Source organism: Pristis pectinata, chromosome 1 (assembly GCF_009764475.1).
Source record: "Pristis pectinata isolate sPriPec2 chromosome 1, sPriPec2.1.pri, whole genome shotgun sequence".
Lineage (NCBI taxonomy): Eukaryota > Metazoa > Chordata > Chondrichthyes > Rhinopristiformes > Pristidae > Pristis > Pristis pectinata.
The window spans coordinates 148,941,204-148,960,424 of NC_067405.1; the positions used below are offsets into that span (position 1 = coordinate 148,941,204).

Consider the following 19,221-nt stretch of genomic DNA (forward strand, 5'->3'; position numbering starts at 1 on the left):
GGTGCAGAGGAGGTTTACTAGGATGCTGCCTGGATTAGAGGGCATGTGCTATCAGGAGAGGCTGGACAAACTTGGGCTCTTTTCTCTGGAGCGGGAGGCTGAGGGGTGAACCGTTGGAAGTGAATAAAATTATGAGGGGCATAGATAGGGTGGACAAACAATATCTTTTTCCCATTATTGAGCGATCCAATACCAGAGGGCATGTATTTAAGGTGAGTGGGGGTGGGTTCAGAACAGATGTGAGGGGTAAGTTTTTTACTGAGAGAGTGGTGGATGCCTGGAATGCGTTGCCTGATAGGGTGGTGGAGGCAAATTCATTGGGGGCTTTTAAGAGGGGCTTGGATGGGCACTTGAATGAGAGGAAAATAGAGGGATATGGGCATTCTGCAGGTAGGAGGGAATAGCTATGTCGGCACAACATTGTGGGCCGAAGTGCCATCCTATGACCCCGGAAGTGTGTGATGGGACGGTGCAGAGGGAGCTTCACTCTGTGTCTGACCCCGGGAGTGTGTGATGGGACGGTGCGGAGGGTCTGACCCCGGGAGTGTGTGATGGGACGGTGCGGAGGGTCTGACCCCGGGACTGTGTGATGGGACGGTGCGGAGGGTCTGACCCCGGGAGTGTGTGATGGGACGGTGCGGAGGGTCTGACCCCGGGAGTGTGTGATGGGACGGTGCGGAGGGTCTGACCCCGGGAGTGTGTGATGGGACGGTGCGGAGGTACATTACACAGTTCAGAGAACCAGGCCCTTTCCCCAGTGGACCTTGGTAAGTGAGCATTTACAAATGTCTTCACATCTGCCCACCCAGCATCTGTTGCCCATCCCTAATTGTCCTTGGACCAGGTGACTTGCTTGACTATGGGCGGGTCTGGAGTCACATACAGGCCATTGTCGGTGACAACAGGAGCTGCGTGATCCAGGGTGGAAGCAGGGTTTACAAGAGCCTGGTAATTTTGGGGTTCCTATTGCTAATGACCCTCTTTCTAAGGTCACAGGTGCCGAGGTGGGATTTGAACTCGGCTCTGTTCAGCGTTAGTCCCGGTCTCTAGTCCAGTAACTGTGGGAGGGAGACACATCTGGGCTTGGAGTCACTTCCTCCCCCCACTCACTGAATCACACCCAAAGTGTGCCTTCCCCTCGGTGGTGAGGATGCTGGGATCTCCCTGCTGTCTGTCCTCAGTCACTCCACCTCGTGGATTTCCTGCCTCTGCTGATAAATTATTCACTGGTGCTGGTAATCTGGGGACCTTAACCTCTGACTAGAGGTCTGGACCTGAGACCTTGACCTCTGACCTAGGGACCTGGATCATTGACCTGAGACCCTGACCTCCGACCTTGAGACCTGGACCATGAACTGAACATCTGGACTGTGGACCGAGGGGTCTGTCTGGACCTTTGATCTGAGACCTTGACCTCTAGAACATAGCACAGTACAGGCCCTTCGGCCCACGATGTTGTGCTGAACTAATTAAACGCCAAACTAAACTAATCCCTTCTGCCTAGTCTGAAATGTCTATATCCCTCCATTCTCTGTACATCCATCTGCCAGTCTAAGAGCCTCTTAAATGCCTCTATCGTATCTGCCTCCACCCCCACCCCTGGCAGCACATTCCAGGCACCCACCACTCTCTGTGTAAAAAAAACTTGCCCCGCACATCTCCTTTGAACCTACCCCCTCTCACCTTAAATGCATGCTCTCTGGTATTAGACATTTTGACCCTGGGAAAAAGATACTGGTTGTCTATCTATGCCTCTCATAATCTTATAAACCTCTGTCAGATCTCCCCTCAGCCTCTGCCGCTCCAGAGAAAACAACCCAAGTTTGTTCAACCTCTCCCCATAGCCATTGCCCTCTAATCCAGCCAGCATCCTGGTAAACCTCTTCTGCACCCTCTCCAAAGCCCCCACATCTTTCCTATAATCGGGCCACCAGAATAGAATGCAATACTCCAGATGCAGCCCGACCACAGTTTTATAAAACTGCAACATAACTTCCCAACTCTTGAATCCAATGTCTCAACTAATGAAGGCGAGCACGCCGTACGCCTTCTTTACCGCCCTATCAACCTGTGCAACCACTTTCAGGGAGCTATGGACTTGGACCCCAAGATCCCTCTGTACATCAATGCTGTTAAGGGTCCTGCCATTAACTGTGTACTGTCCCTTTACACTTGAACTCCCAAAGTCCAACTGCTCACATTTGGCCGGAGTAAACTCCATCTGCCATTTCTCCGCCCACATCTACAACTGATCTACATCCTGCTGCATCCTTCGGCAATCTTCTACACTGTCCACAACACCACCAAACTTTCTGTTGTCTGCTAACTTACTAACCCTCCCATCCACATTTTCATCCAGGTCATTTATAGACATCATAGACAGCAGAGGTCCCAGTCTGGATCCCTGAGGAACAGCACTGGTCACAGACCTCCAGCTAGATTAAGTCCCATTGACCACTACCCTCTACAGACAAGCCAGTTCCAAATCCAAACTGCCAACTTGCCCTGGATCCCATGCATCTTAATCTTCTGGGTGAGCCTCCCATGACGGACCTTGTCCATTTATGGACCTATAGGCCTGGACCATTGACCCAGAAGTCTGGACCTTTGACCCCTGGTGCACTGACCCAGAAGTCTGGACGGAAGGAAGGAGAGGGGCCATGCTCATGTTTAGCTGGCGACCTGACCTCAGCACCACTGTCCTGCACTGACCCCGTCCTGATTCCTGAGGTGACCGGGTTTGGAGGTAAACAGGGTTTCCGGGGTTAGGGGGAAGGGACAGACTGACCAGGTCCCGGGAGGGGAGGGGACGGACTGATCGGGTCCCGGGGGGCGGGGGGGGGGGGAAACAGACCGGGTGCCGGAAACGCCGGGACCCGGGGTGGGGGGAGACAGACCGGGTCCCGGAGGGGTGGTGGGGGGACACACCGGGTGCCGGACCCAGTTTCTGCGCCGCCTCCCGCTCACCCACAGCGGGTTTTTTTCTGGGGTTTTGCAGATTCTATTCCCAGCCGCGTCTGACACAGTTTCCGCCACAATCACGTGGATTCCCGGCGAGCGGGGCCGCTCTTTACCAGAAGTGGTTGGTCGGCCTTTAGAAAACTGAGATGAGCCGCGGGGAGAGGGAGAGGGAGCGGCGGGGATGGCGCAGGACTCGGACAGCAGTGACTCGGGCTACAGCCGCTACCAGCCGGCGTCCGGCAAACAGGTAGCGGACCCGCACCCGTCCCAGTCCCAGCCCCGCACCCGGACCCGTCCCAGCCCCAAACCCGCACCCGGACCCGTCCCAGCCCCGGACCCGGACCCGTCCCAGCCCCAGACCCGCACCCGGACCCGTCCCAGCCCCGGACCCGGACCCGGGGCAGCCCGGACCCGCACCTGGACCCGTCCCAGCCGCAGACCCGCACCCGTCCCGGTCCCAGTCCCAGCCCCGCACCCGGACCCGTCCCAGTCCCAAACCCGCACCCGGACCCGTCCCAGCCCCGGACCCGGACCCGTCCCAGCCCCAAACCCGCACCCGGACCCGTCCCAGTCCCAGCCCCGCACCCAGGGCAGCCCGGACCCGTCCCAGCCCCAGACCCGCACCCGGACCCGTCCCAGCCCCGGACCCGGACCCGGGGCAGCCCGGACCCGCACCTGGACCCGTCCCAGCCGCAGACCCGCACCCGTCCCGGTCCCAGCCCCGGACCCGCACCCGGGGCAGCCCGGACCCGTCCCAGCCCCGGACCCGCACCCGTCCCGATCCCAGACCCAGACCCGGACCCGCACCCGGGGCAGCCCGCACCCCGACCCGGTCCCTCACTGCTTCGGGCGGCGCTGCCGCTCCATCCGCGGGCGGCGAGGGCCGGGGTGCCGGGACACCCGGTGGGTCCCCAACCTCTGGCCTGGGCTCCGGGTTCAGACCGGGTTCCCGCGGTGAAGCCGAGACCGCTCCCTCCCTCGCCCCCCTGCGGATCCGGGAGCGGGCCGGACCGGGTGCGGGTCTGGGTCGATGCGCGGGTCCAGTGCGGGTCTGGGGCCGGGGTGGGTGCACTGCCGGTGGTGTGAGGAGGGGCTGGGGTTCCCGGGACGCGGTCTGAGCCCGGGACCGGCCGCTCCAGAGCGGGGGGAGCGCGGGGTTACCGGTCCGGGTGGGTGTCCCGGGAGTGGAGCCGCGCATCAGCGGGTAACGCGGGACGGCAGCACGTGGGACGGGGCGGAAGGGGGGACGTCCCGGGCCAGGGCTTGGGGTGGGGGGGGTGCCGTCCCGGGCCGGGGCTTGGGGTGGGGGGGGTGCCGGCCCCGGCGGGGGTTGGGGACAGAGCTGCGGTTCAGGTCCGGGGGCCTCCGGTGGGATAGCGGAGCCGGGAGCCCTCACCCCACCGCTGCTGCCCGACCCGCAGAGACTTTGCAGGTTACGTGTGGCGATTAACGGTCTTTGCTGGGCGCGGGTCAGTGACGGGGATCCGGCGCTGACCCAGTGTCAGGGGCGGCGGGCGAGGGAGGGGGGGAATGTAAAAGGGGTTTCAGGGGATTTCCACAGATCAGGCGGCAGTTGTCAGACCCAGGGCAGGACTCGAGGGACTGAGTTATCGGCAGAGGTTGGACGGGCTGGGATCTTATTCACTGGAGTGTACGAGAGGGAGGGGTGACCGTACAGAGTGTATAAAATCATGAGGGGCATTGATAGGGTGAATGCACTCAGTCTTTTCCCAGGGCTGGAGAATCAAGAACTAGAGGGCATAGGTTGAAGGTGATGGGGGGGGGGGGGGAAATTAAAGGGGACCTGAGGGGCAACTTCTTCACCCAGAGGGTGGTCCGTATATATTGGGCGCAGATGTTCTTGGGGAAGTGCACAGTGGAAATGTGGAGGTTGTTTAAGGAATACTTGCATGGGCTCTGGATGGGTTTGTCCCATTGAGGCAGGGTAAGGATGGTAGAGTGAAGGAACTGTGGTTGACATGAGATGTAGAATATCTTGTCAAGAGGAATAAAGAAGCTTACCTGAGGTTTAGAAAGCATGGATCAGACAGGGCTCTGGAGAGTTACAAGGTAGCCAGGAGGGAGCTTAAAAATGGACTTCGGAGAGCTAGAAGGGGGCATGAGAAGTCCTTGGCGAGTAGGACCAATGAAAACCCCAAGGTGTTCTACATGTACGTGAAGAACAGGAGGATGACTAGAGTGAGGGTAGGACCGATCAGGGATAAAATAGGAAACATGTGCCTGGAGTCGGAAGAGGTAGGGGAGGTCCTTAATGAATACTTTGCTTCAGTATTCACCAGAGAAAGACCTTGACATTTGTGAGGATGGCGTATGACAGACTGATATGCCAGGGCATGTCGACATGAGGAAGGAGGATGTGCTGGAACTATTGGAATTGGTTTATTATTGTCACTTGTACCGAGGTCCAGTGAAAAACTTGTCTTACAAACCATCGTACAGGTCAATTCATTACACAGTGCAGTTACATTGAGTTAGTACAGAGTGCATTGATGTAGTACAGGTAAAAACAGTAACAGTACAGAGTAAAGTGTCACAGCTACAGAGAAAGTGCAGTGCAATAAGGTGCAAGGTCACACAAGGTAGATCGTGAGGTCACAGTCCAACTCATTGTATAAGGGAACCGTTCAATAGTCTTATCACAGTGGGGTAGAAGCTGTCCTTAAGTCTGGTGGGACGTGCCCTCAGGCTCCTGTATCTTCTACCCGATGGAAGAGGAGAGAAGAGAGAATGTCCTGGGTGGGTGGGGTCTTTGATTATGCTGGCTGCTTCACCAAGACGACGAGAGGTAAGGACAGAGTCCAAGGAGGGGAGGCTGGTGTCCGTAATGCACTGGGCTGTGTCCGCAACTCTCTGCAGTTTCTTGTGGTTCTGGGCAGAGCAGTTGCCGTACCAAGCCGTGATACATCCGGATAGGATGCTTTCTATGGTGCATTGTTAAAAGTTGGTGAGAGTCAAAGGGGACAAACCAAATTTCTTTAGCCTCCTGAGGCAGTAGAGGCACTGGTGAGCTTTTTTGGCCGTGGCTTCTACGTGGTTGGACCAGGACAGGCTGTTGGTGATGTTCAATCCCAGGAACTTGAAGCTCTCAACCCTCTCAACCTCAGCACCATTGATGTAGACAGGTGCATGTACACCGCCCCCTTTCCTGAAGTCAATGACCAGCTCTTTTGTTGACATTGAGGGAAAGGTTGTTGTCATGACACCATTCCACTAAGCTCTCTATCTCCTTCCTGTACTCCGACTCATTGTTGTTTGAGATATGGCCTACGACGGTGGTATCATCTGCAAACTTGTAGATGGAGTTAGAGCAGAATCTGGCCACACAGTCAGAGATAAATCACTGGAGCCGTGCAGGATATATCCAAGGTTATTACGGGAAACGAGGGAAGAGATTGCTGCATCTTTGGCAATGATCTTTGCGTCCTCACTGGCCACAGGAGTAGTGCCAGATGACTGGAAGGTGGCAAATGTCCTTTCTTTGTTTAAGAAAGGGAGTAGGGATAACCCTGGGAATTACAGACCAGTGAGTCTTACTTCAGTGGTGGGCAAATTACTGGAGAAGATTCTTAGAGACAGGATTTATGGGCATTTGGAGAAGCATAGGCTGATTAGGGACAGTCAGCATGGCTTTGTGAGGGGCAGGTTGTGCCTCACGAGCCTGATTGAATTCTTTGAGGATGTGTCAAAGCACATTGATGAAGGAGCCTGAGGGCATGTACCACCAAACTTAAGGACAGCTTCTACCCCACTGTGATAAGACTATTGAACGGTTCCCTTATTCAATGAGATGGACTATGACCTCATGATCTACCTTGTTGTGACCTTGCACCTCATTGCACTGCACTTTCTCTGTAGCTGTGACACTTTACTCTGTGCTGTACTGTTATTGTTTTTACCTGGACTACATCAATGGACACTGTACTAACTCAATGTAACTGTACTGTGTAATGAATTGACCTGTATGATCGGTGTGCAAGTCAAGTTTTTCACTGTACCTCCATACAAGTGACAATAATAAACCAATACCAATACCAAGTAGAGTAGTGGATGTGGTGTACATGGATTTTAGTAAGGCGTTTGATAAGGTTCCTCATGGAAGGCTCATTCAGAAAGTGAGGAGTCCTGGGATTCAGGGAAACTTGGCTTTGTGGATTCAGAATTGGCTCACCCATAGAAGACAGAGGGTGGTGGTAGATGGAGCGTATTCTGCCTGGAGGTCGGTGACCAGTGGTGTTCTGCAGGGATCTGTTCTGGGACCACTGCTCTTTGTGATTTTTATAAATGACTTGGATGAGGATGTGGAAGGGTGGGTTAGTAAGTTTGCAGATGACACAAAGGTTTGTGGTGTTGTGGGTAGTGTAGAAAGTTGCTGTAGGTTACAACAGGACATTGATAGGATGCAGAGCTGGGCTGAGAAGTGGCAGATGGAGTTCAACCGGATAAGTGCGAAGTGATACACTTTGGAAGATTGAATTTGAAGGCAGAATACAAGGTTAAAGGCGGGACTCCTAGCAGTGTGGAGGAACGGAGGGATCTTCGGGTTCACTTCTATAGATCCCTCAAGGTTGCTGCACAGGTCGATAGGGTTGTTAAGAAGGCATATGGAGTGTTGGCCTTCATTAGTCGGGGTATTGAGTTCAAGAGCCGCAAGGTAATGTTGCAGCTCTATAGAACTCTGGTCAGACCACACTTGGAGTATTGTGTTCAGTTTTGATCGCCTCATTATAGGAAGGATGTGGAAGCTTTAGAGAGGGTGCAGAGGAGATTTACCAGGATGCTGCCTGGATTGGAGAGTATGTTTTATGAGGATAGGTTGAGTGAGCTAGGGCTTTTCTCTTTGGAGAGGAGGAGGATGAGAGGTGACTTGATAGAGGTGTACAGAATGATAAGAGGCATAGACCGAGTGGACAGTCAGAGACTTTTTCCCAGGGCGACAATGGCTAACATGAGGGGACATAATTTTAAGGTGATTGGAGGAAGGTATAAGGGGGATGTCAGGGGTAAGTTTTTATACACAGAGTGGTGGGTGTGTGGAACACACTGCCGGCAGAGATTGTGGGGGCAGATACATTAGGGACATTTAAGAGTCTCTTAGATAGACACCTGAATGATAAAGAAATGGGGGGGCTATGTGGGAGGGAAGGGTTAGATAGATCTTAGAGCAGGATAAAATGAAGGCACAACATTGTGGGCCAAAGGGCCTGTACTGTGCTGTAGTGTTCTATGTTCCAGTACATGGAACAAGCCAGAGGAAGTGGTTGAGGCAGGTACAATAACAACATTTAAATAGCACTAGGAGTGGTACATAGACAAGAAAGGTTTAGAGGGATATGGGCCAAATGCAGGTAAATGGGACTGGCTTAGATGGGCATCTTGGTCAAAACAGACCAGTTGAGGTGAAGGCTGCAGTTAGAAGAGGGAAGTTGTTATGAAAGGTACAATTTTGTGGTGGTGTTTGACTCTGGATGTGGGGGGGGATCTTCCTTCTGTCTGAGGGTCGAGAACAAAGGGTAATGGTGTCAGGTCAGGAGTTTACACTGGACAGAGGAGAAACATCTTCACTCAGAGGGTGGAGAACCTGTGGAACTCTCTGCCACAGGAGCTGTGGAGACCCTCACCGAATATCTTCAGGAAGAAGTGGATAGATTTATATACACGGAAGGTAAGAAGGGGACAGGCTCAAATCCGAATTGTACAACATTTACAGTGCAGGATGCCATTCAGACAGTGGTGTGCGCCACTCCCTCCCAGAGCAACTGTGACCCTCAATGTCTCCGATGAAAAGCCAGGGCCAACAAGATCACTAGCCCACCAGAAATGGAACGGAGCAGACTGGAGGCTTCTCTGTCCAGGTGCTCCCTCCTCTCTCTCCCCACCATCCCCCCCCCCCCCCCCCCCCCCCCCGCCTTGCCCCAGGTACTCCCTCCTCTCTCCCGTCCCCCAGCTGCTCCCCCCTCTCTTACCCCCACTCCCCCCCCAGGTGCTCCCTTCTCCCACCCCAAACCACGGTGGCCACCCCCACCCCACCCCGTCTCTCTACCTGCCTCTCACTGTCACGTCTGTTGCAGGAAAACGAGGAGACAAAGAAAGTGATGAGGCGGGAGAAGAATCGTCTGGCAGCCCAGAAGAGCCGTCAGAGACAGACACAGAAAGCAGACACACTGCACCAGGTGAGAGGTGATGACACACCCTGGTCTTGGGGGGGGGGGGGGGGAGGACGGGGGGGGCGCAGAGGGGGGAGATGGGGCATTTGATGCACTGTTGCATGATGACAGAATCCACAAAAAAATACGAGCTCAGGCGCAGGAGATTCTGCAGCTGCTGGAATCTGGAGCAATTCAAGGAAACTGCTGGAGGAGCTCAGCGGGTCGGGCAGCGCCTGTGGAGGGAAATAAACAGTCAACATTTCGGGTCAAGACCCTTCATCAGGACTGGAAAAGAAGAGGGAAGAGGCCAAAATAAGGAGGTTGGGGGAGGGGGAGGAGCACGGGCTGGTAGGTGATGGGTGAGTCCAGGTGAGGTGGGGGGGGGAAGGGGGGAGGGTAGGTAGGTGGGGGGAGGTGTGAAAGGGAGTGATGTGAGAAGCTGGGGGGTGATAGGTGCTGCAGAGGAAATGAGCTGCTGGAGGGACGGGGCCGAGCAGCGTCTGTGGAGGCAGAGGGAGGGATGACGTTTCTGGTCGAGACTCTGCAGCAGAGAATCCGTCTGATCAAGTTTCAGGAAGGATTGAGGTGCATAGCCCACCCACTGGGGGAGAAGTTCACAGGAAATTTCACGGGAGATTGAGGTGCGTGGACCACCCACTGGGGGCGAAGTTCACGAGAAATTAGAAAAGTGCGAAAGGGAAGTGTAAACATGGGGCTTCCCCAGTGCCGGTGCGGACAGAGACCCCAGCACACTGGGAGGGCTTTCTCAAGTGTGTTCAGGAGAACTTTCTGGAACCCTGTGTTTCTGGCACAATGGGGAAGGGTTGGTTCTGGGGTAAGTGGGGAGTATCTGGAAAGCAGACCATGATATCACGTGATTTAGAACAGTGGTGGAGATGGATATAGATCAGTCCAAGGTAAAAGCAGAGACACAGGAGACTGCAGATGCTGGAATCTGGAGCGACGCACAATGTGATGGAGGAATTCTGGGTTGGGCAGCATCTGATGAAGGGTCTTGACCTGAAACTTTGACGGTCCATTTCCCTCCAGCATCTTGTGTGTTGCCCAGGGTGAAAGTAGTTCGTATGAAAAAGGACAATTGAGAACAATCTGGCAGGTAAGGTGAAATCAAAGCTTGGAATACAGACCTGCCATTGATCCGTGGGAGAGGTGGTTCCACTCCAGTCTGGGCCCATTCCCACGTGGGTGGTGGGGGGGAGGGGAGGGGATAACAGATGGAGCTCCCCGGATGACTAAAGTGTCTGAGGGTAAAACGGAGCATCTGCCAGCAAGCAGGTAGTGAACACGTGGGAAGTGGGCAGGTTACAGAGTTCACAGAGGAAGTGAAACAGGAAACACGAGAGATCAAGAGAGTGAAGTCTGGCAGCAAAACAGAACTGGGGCCAGGAATATTCTCCGGGCACGCGGAGGGGAGGAGTGCTGGAAGGAGAGACCAACGGGGAAATCTGCTCGTGAGGCAGAGGGCACGGCCGGAGCCCAGAACAAGGACGTTATATCAGTCTCCACTGAGGAGGAAGATGTCACTGGAGTCTCAGCAATGGAAGATGGGTTCTGGGCTGGCTAAAAATTGACAGAGGGGTTTTCAGCTGGACTGGAAGTGAGGTGGGGGGAGTGAGGCAGGGAAATGCTGAGGCCCTGGCAATTTCCCAAATGTCCATGGTTCAAGGCTGGTGTTTGAGATCATGCAAACTCCACACAGACAGCACCAGAAGTCAGGATTGGACCCAGGTGCGTTTGAGCCGTGAGGCAGTGGCTCTGCCTATCACACCATCGCTGCTGCTTCAAGCCCATGTCACGATTCTCAATGCATAAAGCAGGGTGGAGACCCTCCTCTCCCTCGGGGGCCTGCCCTGGGACCTCTGCTGTCTGCACTATGTATGGACGGAAACGTGGATGGTGGGTTAGTAAGTTTGCTGATTATCCATGCCACCAATCTTTGTGTAGTGTAGAAGATCACCAAAGGATACAATGGGATATTGATCAGTTGTAGATATGGGCAGAGAAATGGCAGATGGGAGTTTAATCCGGAAACAACCCAAGTTTGTCTAACCTCTCCCCATAGCACATGCCCTCTATTCCTGGTGAACCCAAGTTTGTCTAACCTCTCCCCATAGCACATGCCCTCTATTCCTGGTGAACCTCTCCTGCACCCTCTTCAAAGCCCCCACGTCCTTCCTGTAATGGGGTGACCAGAACTGAATGCAATACTCCAGATGCAGCCAAACCAGAGTTCTATAAAGCTGCAGCATAACTTCCTGACTGTTGAACTCAATTCCTCGACTAATAAAGGCAAGCATGCCGTACACCTTCCTTACCGCCCTATCGACGTGTGCGGCCACTTTCAGGGAGCTATGGACTTTGAGTCACGGAGTTGTACAGCACGGAAATAGGCCCTTCGGCCCAACTCGCCCATGCCGACTGTGTTACCCAGTGAGCTAGTCCCATTTGCCCATGTTTGGCCCAGAGCCCTCTAAACCTCTCCTATCCGTGGACTGATCTAGATGGCTTTTAAATGTTGCTAATGTGCCCGCCTCAACCACTGTTTCTGGCAGCTCGTTCCAAATACGCACCACCCTTTGTGTGAAGAAGCTGCCCCTGATGTCCCGTTTAAATCTATGACTCCAGAGGTCCCTGCCACACTTGCCCTCAGTGTGTGGAAGTGTCCCTGACCCTGAAAGCACGGCTTTAAATCTCTTCACCTATGAACCAACTTGCAGGGAACAGTGAGAGCTCCTCCTCCACTGAAACCCATCCTTCAAATCTGCCCGACCTACACTACAGCTCCGGCCTCTCCCCGTGACCACCCCAGACCACCCCTGTCAATTACAGACAGGAGGAGGGGCCAGTGATGGGAGCGTCCTGGTCATCAGCACCAGGCAGGAGTCACAGTCAGCTGGACAATCATATTGTCAGTTAGAAGCCAAGTCTGTTTCTGTGGTAGGGGTGACTATAACTAGAGGGCATAGGTCTAAGGTTTTTGCCCCTCTCCATCAGCTGAAAGGGGATCTGAGGGTAGTTGGGATCTGGGATGAGCTGCCAGAGGAGGTGGTGGAGGCAAGAACAGTAACAACATTTAAGAGGCATCTGGGCAGGTACCTGAATGAGCAGCACCGAGGGGCATGGAATTAATGTGGGGAGGAGGGATTGGTAAGGCATGGTCAGCCTAGATGTGGTGGGCCAAAGGGCCTTAACTTTATTTATACAGCACAGTAGCAGGCCCTTCTGGCCCAGCGAGCCCGCGCCACCCAATTACATCCACGTTAACCTAGTAACCTGTACGTCTTTGGAATGTGGGAGGAAGGCAGAGCACCGGAGGAAACCCAGCCTGTTTCTAAGGTCCTGGATGGGGTACGGCTGAATGCAATACCCTAAGATAGGTTTTGTGTGGCCTGCGCAGTGAATGTAGGGAGTTAGGTCCTCGAGGGTAGTAATCTCCAGGTTACTCCCAGTGCCTCGTGCTACTGAGGGTAGAAACAGAACATTGGAGCACATGACTGTGTGGCTGGGGAGCTGGGGCAGGGTTTCAGGTTTCTGGATCATTGGGACCTCTTCTGGGACTCAATGACTTGTACAAGAGGGATGGGTGACACCTTAGCTGGAGGGGAACCAATATCCTAGCAGAGAGGTTCACTGCTGGCAGGGGGTGGGAACAACCTTCAATGGAGGGACTGAAGCTAAGTTAGATGTTGTGAGCAGCGATACTGTAAGGAAGGACAGGCAGGAGCCGGGAATGTGAACAACCTGACAGATGAACTGAGATGAGTTTATTTCAACGCAAGGAATATCAAGAGTAAGGCTGCTGAACTGAGCATGAATCAGTATGTGGAACCACGATGTTGTGGCCAGTACAGAGACCTGTCTGAGAGAGGGACAGGACAGGCTGCTTACTGTTCCAGGGTTTGATGTTTCAGAAGAGACAGGGAGGGAGGTAGAAGAGGGGGAGGGGTTGCATTACTAGTCAGGGACAGTGTCACATCTGGGCTCAGAGGGGAAGAAGTGGAGGGCTCATCGGCCGAGTCTGTATGGGTAGAACCCCAAAATTAGAAAGGTGCCATCACTCTGATGCGTTTATTCTATAGACCCCCGAATAGCCACAGGGACAGATGTACAGGCAGCTGATGGAGAGGGGCAAAAACAACTGTGTTACATTGTGGTGACCTTAACGTCCTCAACATAGACACACAGATTATGAGGGGCATAGGCAGAGTGGACAGCCAGCACCATTTCCCCAGGGCGGCAATGGCAAATACCAGAGGACATCGGTTTAAGGTGAGTTTAGGGGAGATGTCAGAGGTTTTACACAGAGAGTGGTGGGTGCCTGGAACGCATTGCTGGGGGTGGGGGTAGAGGCGGATACAATAGGGACATTTAAGAGACTCTCAGATAGGCACATGGATGTAAGAAAAATGGAAGGTTATGGGCTGTGTAGGAGGGAAGGGTTAGATTGATCATGGAGTAGGTTTATATAGGTAAGCACAGCATCATGGGCTGAAGGGCCTGTACTGTTCTATGTAAACAGACTGGGAGCTCTTAGTGCAAAAGGGTTAGATGGGGCAGAATTTGTTAGGTGTGTCCAAGAGGGTTTCTTGAAGCAGTTTGTGAATTGTCCAACTGGAGGGGAGGCTGTACTGGATCCTGTACTGGGGAATGAGTCTGGCCAGGTGACTGACCTCTCAGTGGGTGGACACTTGGGAAACAGTGATCACAACTCCTTAATCTTTAAGGCCTGGGACATGCACGGTAGTGTAGCGGTTACCATAACGCTTTACAGCGCCAGCGACCCGGGTTCAATTTCGGCCACTGTCTGTAAGGAGTTTGTACGTTCTCCCCATGTCTGCGTGGGTTTCCTCCGGGTGCTCCGGTTTCCTCCCACATTCCAAAGATGTACGGGTTAGGAAGTTGTGGGCATGCTATTGTTGGCGCCGGAAGCGTGGCGACACTTGCGGGCTGTCCCCCCCAAAATCACTATGCAAAAAATGCATTTCACTGTGTGTTTCGATGTACATGTGACTAATAAAGATCTTGTCTTAGACAGCCGTGAATAAGGGTAAGAGTGGACCTTGCAGGGAAGTATTGAACTGGGGGAGGGCAAATGATGAAGCCATCAGACAGGAGCGAGGGAGAGTTAATTGGGAAGAGCTGTTTTTGGGCAAATCCACATCTGACGTGTGAAGGTTGTTTAAAGACCAGCTGCACAGAGCTCAGGACTGATTATTCCAGTAAGAGGGAAGGACAAGGATGGCAGGACACGGGAACCTTGGATGACGAGAGAGGTAGTTAGTTAAGAAGAAGGAGGAAGCATATGTAGGGCTTAGGAAGCTGGAATCGAACAGAGTGCTTGAGGACTATAAAGGAGCCAGAAGGGAACTCGAGAAGGGACTTGGGGGAGCTAGAAGGGGTCATGAAAAGTCCTTGGCAAGTAGGATTAAAGAGAATCCCAGGACATTCTACACATGCATCACCAAGAGGATAACTAGGGAGAGGGTAGGACCACTCAAGGATAAAGGAGGGAACTTGTGCTTAGAGGTGGAGGATGTGGGCGAGATCCTAAGTGAGTAGTTGGCGTTGGTATTTTCAGAGGAGAAGAACGCAGAGGATAGTGAGTTCAGAGAGGAGCGTGATAAGATGCTGGGGCATTTCGAGATTAGGAGAGAGTTAGGGTTAGGTCTCTTGACAACGTTAAGGTGGATAAGTCCCCAGGGCCTGATGGGATATGAGAGAGGCAAGAGGTGGCTCCCTGTGATGGGGAAACCGAGCAGGGACTGAGGGACCAGTTTGCCGAGCCCCCGTGTTCCTTCCCGGGGTGACCCTGAGCTTCCTGTAACCTTCCTTCTACTTCCTTCTGTTTCTGTCTCTTTGCCACCTGATGAGGGGTCGTCACTCTGTCCCCAGGGATGCTGCCTGACCTGCTGAGGGTTCCTAATCGCAGACTTCCATTGTCTAGAGTTTTAATTGTTATTTCCCCTACAAAACTCTTGCAGACCGTGACTGGGTCGATGGAGATTTGATGCTTCCCCAGGCCGGGATGTGTGGAACCAGGGGGCACGGTCTCAGAACGTCTGGGGTCAGAGATGGGGAGAAATGTCTTCACACAGAGGGTAGGGAATCTCTGGAGTTCTCTCCTGGGGGCTGTGGAGGGTCAGTCACAGAGTATTCAAGACAGACAATGTTTCTGGGGATTGAGGGATATGGAATTAGTGCAAGTGAGTGGTGCTGAGGTAGAAGATTGGCCATTGATTGGTGGAGCAGGTGCGATGGGCCAAATGGTCCACTTTTATTCCTGCAGCTGACCTGACCTGGGGCTGGTCCCGAAGTTACCTCAGTGGTTTTGTTTCTGTTGCCTGCAGGAGAGCGAACATTTGGAGAGGGAGAATGTGGCTCTGAGGAAGGAGATTGCACTGCTGAACGAGGAGCTGAAGTACTTCAGCTCGGTGCTGAAGACCCACGAGAGCCTGTGCCCAGCACTGAGCTCACCGAGCGAAGAGATGGCTTACCCCACACACAGCCTGCCTCAGGCCCACAGCAACACACCAGCACGGCTTCACCTCTGAGGCAGGACTCTGACAAGCAGCGGGGGTCTCGCCCTGCCCACCCTCCTGCTCCCAGCTCCAGAACTCTTCAGCAGCCTGTCAATCCTCACCCGTGGTACAGTCGTCAGCACCAGATCACCCCACAGATGGAGCAACAGTGTGGGGCTATGCGGGAGCAGCCCCGATCCACAGACTGATGGTGCCTCACTGCCCTGCGGAGGAGCAGGGGCACTGCCTGCTGGTGGTCCCACTGTTTGGGCCCCCAGCTCCCAGGACAGCTGCCTGGACCACAACACAACTATTTATTGCAAAGCTGGCATGGGTAACATGGGAGCTGGGTGTGTCAGGATGAGTACAGGAGCCGTGCCGTGTATCCCAGGAGCCATCCGCCGGTAACCTCCTGGGACGGACACTGCCTCAGGTCCACTAATACAATATTGCAGATGCTGGAAATCTGAAACAAAAGCTGGAAATACTCAGCAACTCGTTTCATTTCTCCACCGAGAATCTCCCACATTTCCTGTGTTTTTCTTTAATTGTTCCTCCTGGAAAGCCTGCTGAGTCAGCCCTCGGCAGTCCCAGGACCCTGTGAGTCCCGGCTCGGGCTGTCTCCGCCCCCTCCTGGAGTAGGAGGGAGTGGACTGTAGGTTGGCTTCGGGTGGCTGCTTTGTCCTGGGTGGCACTGAGCTGCCTGGGTACTGGCTCCCCATGGAGTGCACTGCACCTCACTTCTGATGTGGAGATGGGGGAAAACAGCCTCGGGTGCCGGGTTCCCCTCTCCACAAGGTCCTCAGCCCTTTCCCTTACGGGTGCCCCAAATGACCCTCTCCCTCAACCACCCTTCTGCACCCCCCTCCCCCCCCCCCCTACACACACACCTTCCTGGGCAGTGGCCGACTCTCTTTCCCCCCCCCCCCTCCCCCCCCACCCAGCCAGCAGACCCCGATACCCCCTCTACCCACCACCGGGGACGGCACTGGTGGGGTAGCCCCATCTGACATGCCGAGGATCCCACCCCTGCCTGTACCTCAGGTGCTGTCCTGTGACAGGGTTGGAGCAGGAGATGACAGACGGCACACGCTGGGGTCTCAGTCTCACCCCCACAGATGGGGCAAGCTGGGGTCTCGCCCCCACCCCCACAGATGGGGCAAGCTGGGGTCTCGCCCCCACCCCCACACACCAGGGTCTCGCCCCCACCCCCACAGATGGCACACACTGGGGTCTCGCCCCCACCCCAGTACTGGTGCCATGTGGCAGCTCCAGACTCCACCCCCCAACTGGCCACCCCCCCCCCCCCCCCCCCGAGTGAACAAATCCCCCCTCGGCTCCTCTCTAAACCTCCTAGACCTTACCTTTGACCCAGGCCCTCTGGACCTGGATGTCCTATGAGAAAAGTTTCTCTCTACCCCCCTCAATGTCGTACACCTTATCAGCTCCCCCTTAGCCTCCTCTGCTCCACAGCCAGTCTCTCCTCATAACTGAACCGCTCCGTCCCAGGCGACACCCTGGTGAGTCTCCTCTGCACTCTCTCCAGCGCAGACACATCCTTCCGAAAGTGTGGTGACCAGGGCCTCACGCAGTTCTCCAGCTGTGGCCTCACCGGTGTTTTGTGCAGTGAAATTCCAATAATTAGTGATTGACCATTTGGAAGCCCTGCTGGTTTGGTACCTGGCTCACCAGGTGATGTTTGCCCCATTACTGTCGCAGGCTGGGCTCCCAGTTCCCACACTCCCTGCCTACTCAGCATGTCCCCTCCCTTGGAACTCACCTGGTCCTGTTGATGTGCTCCCCTGAAACCCACTGCGTTCAGTGAAATATTACTGTGTAAAGTATTTAAAAACTGAATTAAAACTGTGTTGGCTTTTATTAGTTAACCACGATCTGGCCCAGATGTGCTGGCCTGGAGCTTGCAAAGCCCCGAGAGTGCTGCATTCACCCAGTGGACTGGTTGGAGCAGAACCTCCTGCTCTTGGTCCGGGGCCCAGAAGCTGCCTTCTATGAGCTCTGCTGCCACCTCCAGGGATCCTTGGATGGTGCAGCAAGTCATCTCTCCCTCAGACCTGTCCCACCGTCCCCTTTCTGTGTCCCGGCCTCAGGGCTCACATCTCATCCCTCAGGAATTCCATCAGCCATTGCCAGATAGCTGCAGGAGGAGCTGGCATGGATTCAATGGGCCAAACGGCTTCTTCCTGCGATGGTGTTCCTTTGATTCCACATCCTACCAGGGAGTGATCCGGCCACTTCTATCACAGGAGCTCAGAAATTATACCCAGGGAGGGAGGAGGCCTTTCTGACCATCATGTCCCTACTAGTCCACAAGTACTTTAGTTCCTTGTACTTTCCCACATGTGGCCTCAAGGGCTCGCACACGACGATGATAGTTTCTGCTTCTCAGAGTTCCCCGTGTCCTCCACTCGTAGAGTGAACTCCCTTCCAATTGTTCCACCAGCAGCTTCACCCCCTGCCCCCAACCCCTGCCACCCCCAGCACCACCCAACCCCCGCCCCTGCACTTGCTCTCCACACCCGTTACATTGCCATTTAATCTCCCACAGTCCCCAATGCGCTGCAGAAAGTAACCCAAGTCTGGGCGGTGTCATCAGAACCAGAACTCTGCAGCCCCGGCACCATCCAGTGACCCCACCCTGCACCCTCCCCACTGCTCTGGGCTGCACCTGAGCCCAGTCTAACGGCCCAGCCAGTGTTGAGACAAGATGCACGGGGAGCGTGTTGGGAATGTCCATCACCTCGCACAGGGCCAGGAACCAACCATCACCATTCCCATTTCAGAGTTGCAGCATCTGCAGTATTTTATTTTCTGCTCAGAGAGTGACCCAGTGCAAGTGCTTGCCCACTTGTCCTGGTGAACAAATCACCGCATCGACCTCTGCTGCCGCCTTCAGGAATCTGTTCTGCACCTGCCTCTCTCCGACACCATCCTGGACTTCACACCGGGCTGTGCTCTCTGGGTACAGCTCTCACTGCCCAGCACGTGTGCATGGTGTAGAGTACAGGACATGCCCTGCCGCCCGGGTTAACATATGTCCGGGAGAATCATCGACAGGGCGAAGCAATCTGACTGTAGTCCAGAGTGGGGCAGGGGCTCAGCCCCACTCTGTCCCACAAGCAGTATGACTCAGGGACGAACCGGTCTTCAGTTTACTTTTGATAATAAAATCCTAATAACAGAGCTGGTGTAATCCCAGGTGTTGGGGCAGTGCGAGTGGTGGGCTGTGGGGGAGGGGGATTCAATGGGGGGGAGTGCACTACGTAGGGGGATCCTACTTCCTGCTGCTCCACAGTAAAGGGGACACCTCCTGGCTGAGGGGAAACCCAAACCTGCTGCAAGAGGGCTGAACGTTCCAGCCCAGGCCCTTCGGCCTGCAATGTTGTGCCGACATTTTATCCTGCTCTAAGATCTATCTAACCCTCCCCTCCCACATAGACACATGAATGATAAAGAAATGGAGGGCTATCTAAGAGTCCCTTAAATGTCCCTAATGTATCTGCCCCCACAACCTCTGCCGGCAGTGCGTTCCACAC

The 19,221-nt window shown here is 54.5% G+C and overlaps 1 protein-coding gene across 1 annotated transcript; it reads left to right on the plus strand.

Annotated features, from left to right (window-relative positions):
• Positions 1-2,867: 2,867 nt before the first annotated feature.
• Positions 2,868-18,861, plus strand: LOC127575292 (basic leucine zipper transcriptional factor ATF-like). The gene is made up of 3 exons (XM_052025098.1): positions 2,868-3,208; positions 9,051-9,152; positions 15,497-18,861. Exons 1-3 carry the CDS (start codon positions 3,143-3,145, stop codon positions 15,698-15,700), a joined length of 372 nt encoding a protein of 123 aa, XP_051881058.1. The 5' UTR covers positions 2,868-3,142; the 3' UTR covers positions 15,701-18,861.
• Positions 18,862-19,221: the final 360 nt, after the last annotated feature.

What these genes read in the sequence shown, in the direction of transcription:
- LOC127575292 (XM_052025098.1), top strand. Translation starts at nt 3,143, where the DNA reads ATGGCGCAGGACTCGGACAGCAGTGACTCGGGCTACAGCCGCTACCAG. An exon ending in AGCCGGCGTCCGGCAAACAG is followed by an intron (nt 3,209 to 9,050) that starts GTAGCGGACCCG and finishes CGTCTGTTGCAG; the next exon opens with GAAAACGAGGAGACAAAGAA. An exon ending in AAGCAGACACACTGCACCAG is followed by an intron (nt 9,153 to 15,496) that starts GTGAGAGGTGAT and finishes TGTTGCCTGCAG; the next exon opens with GAGAGCGAACATTTGGAGAG.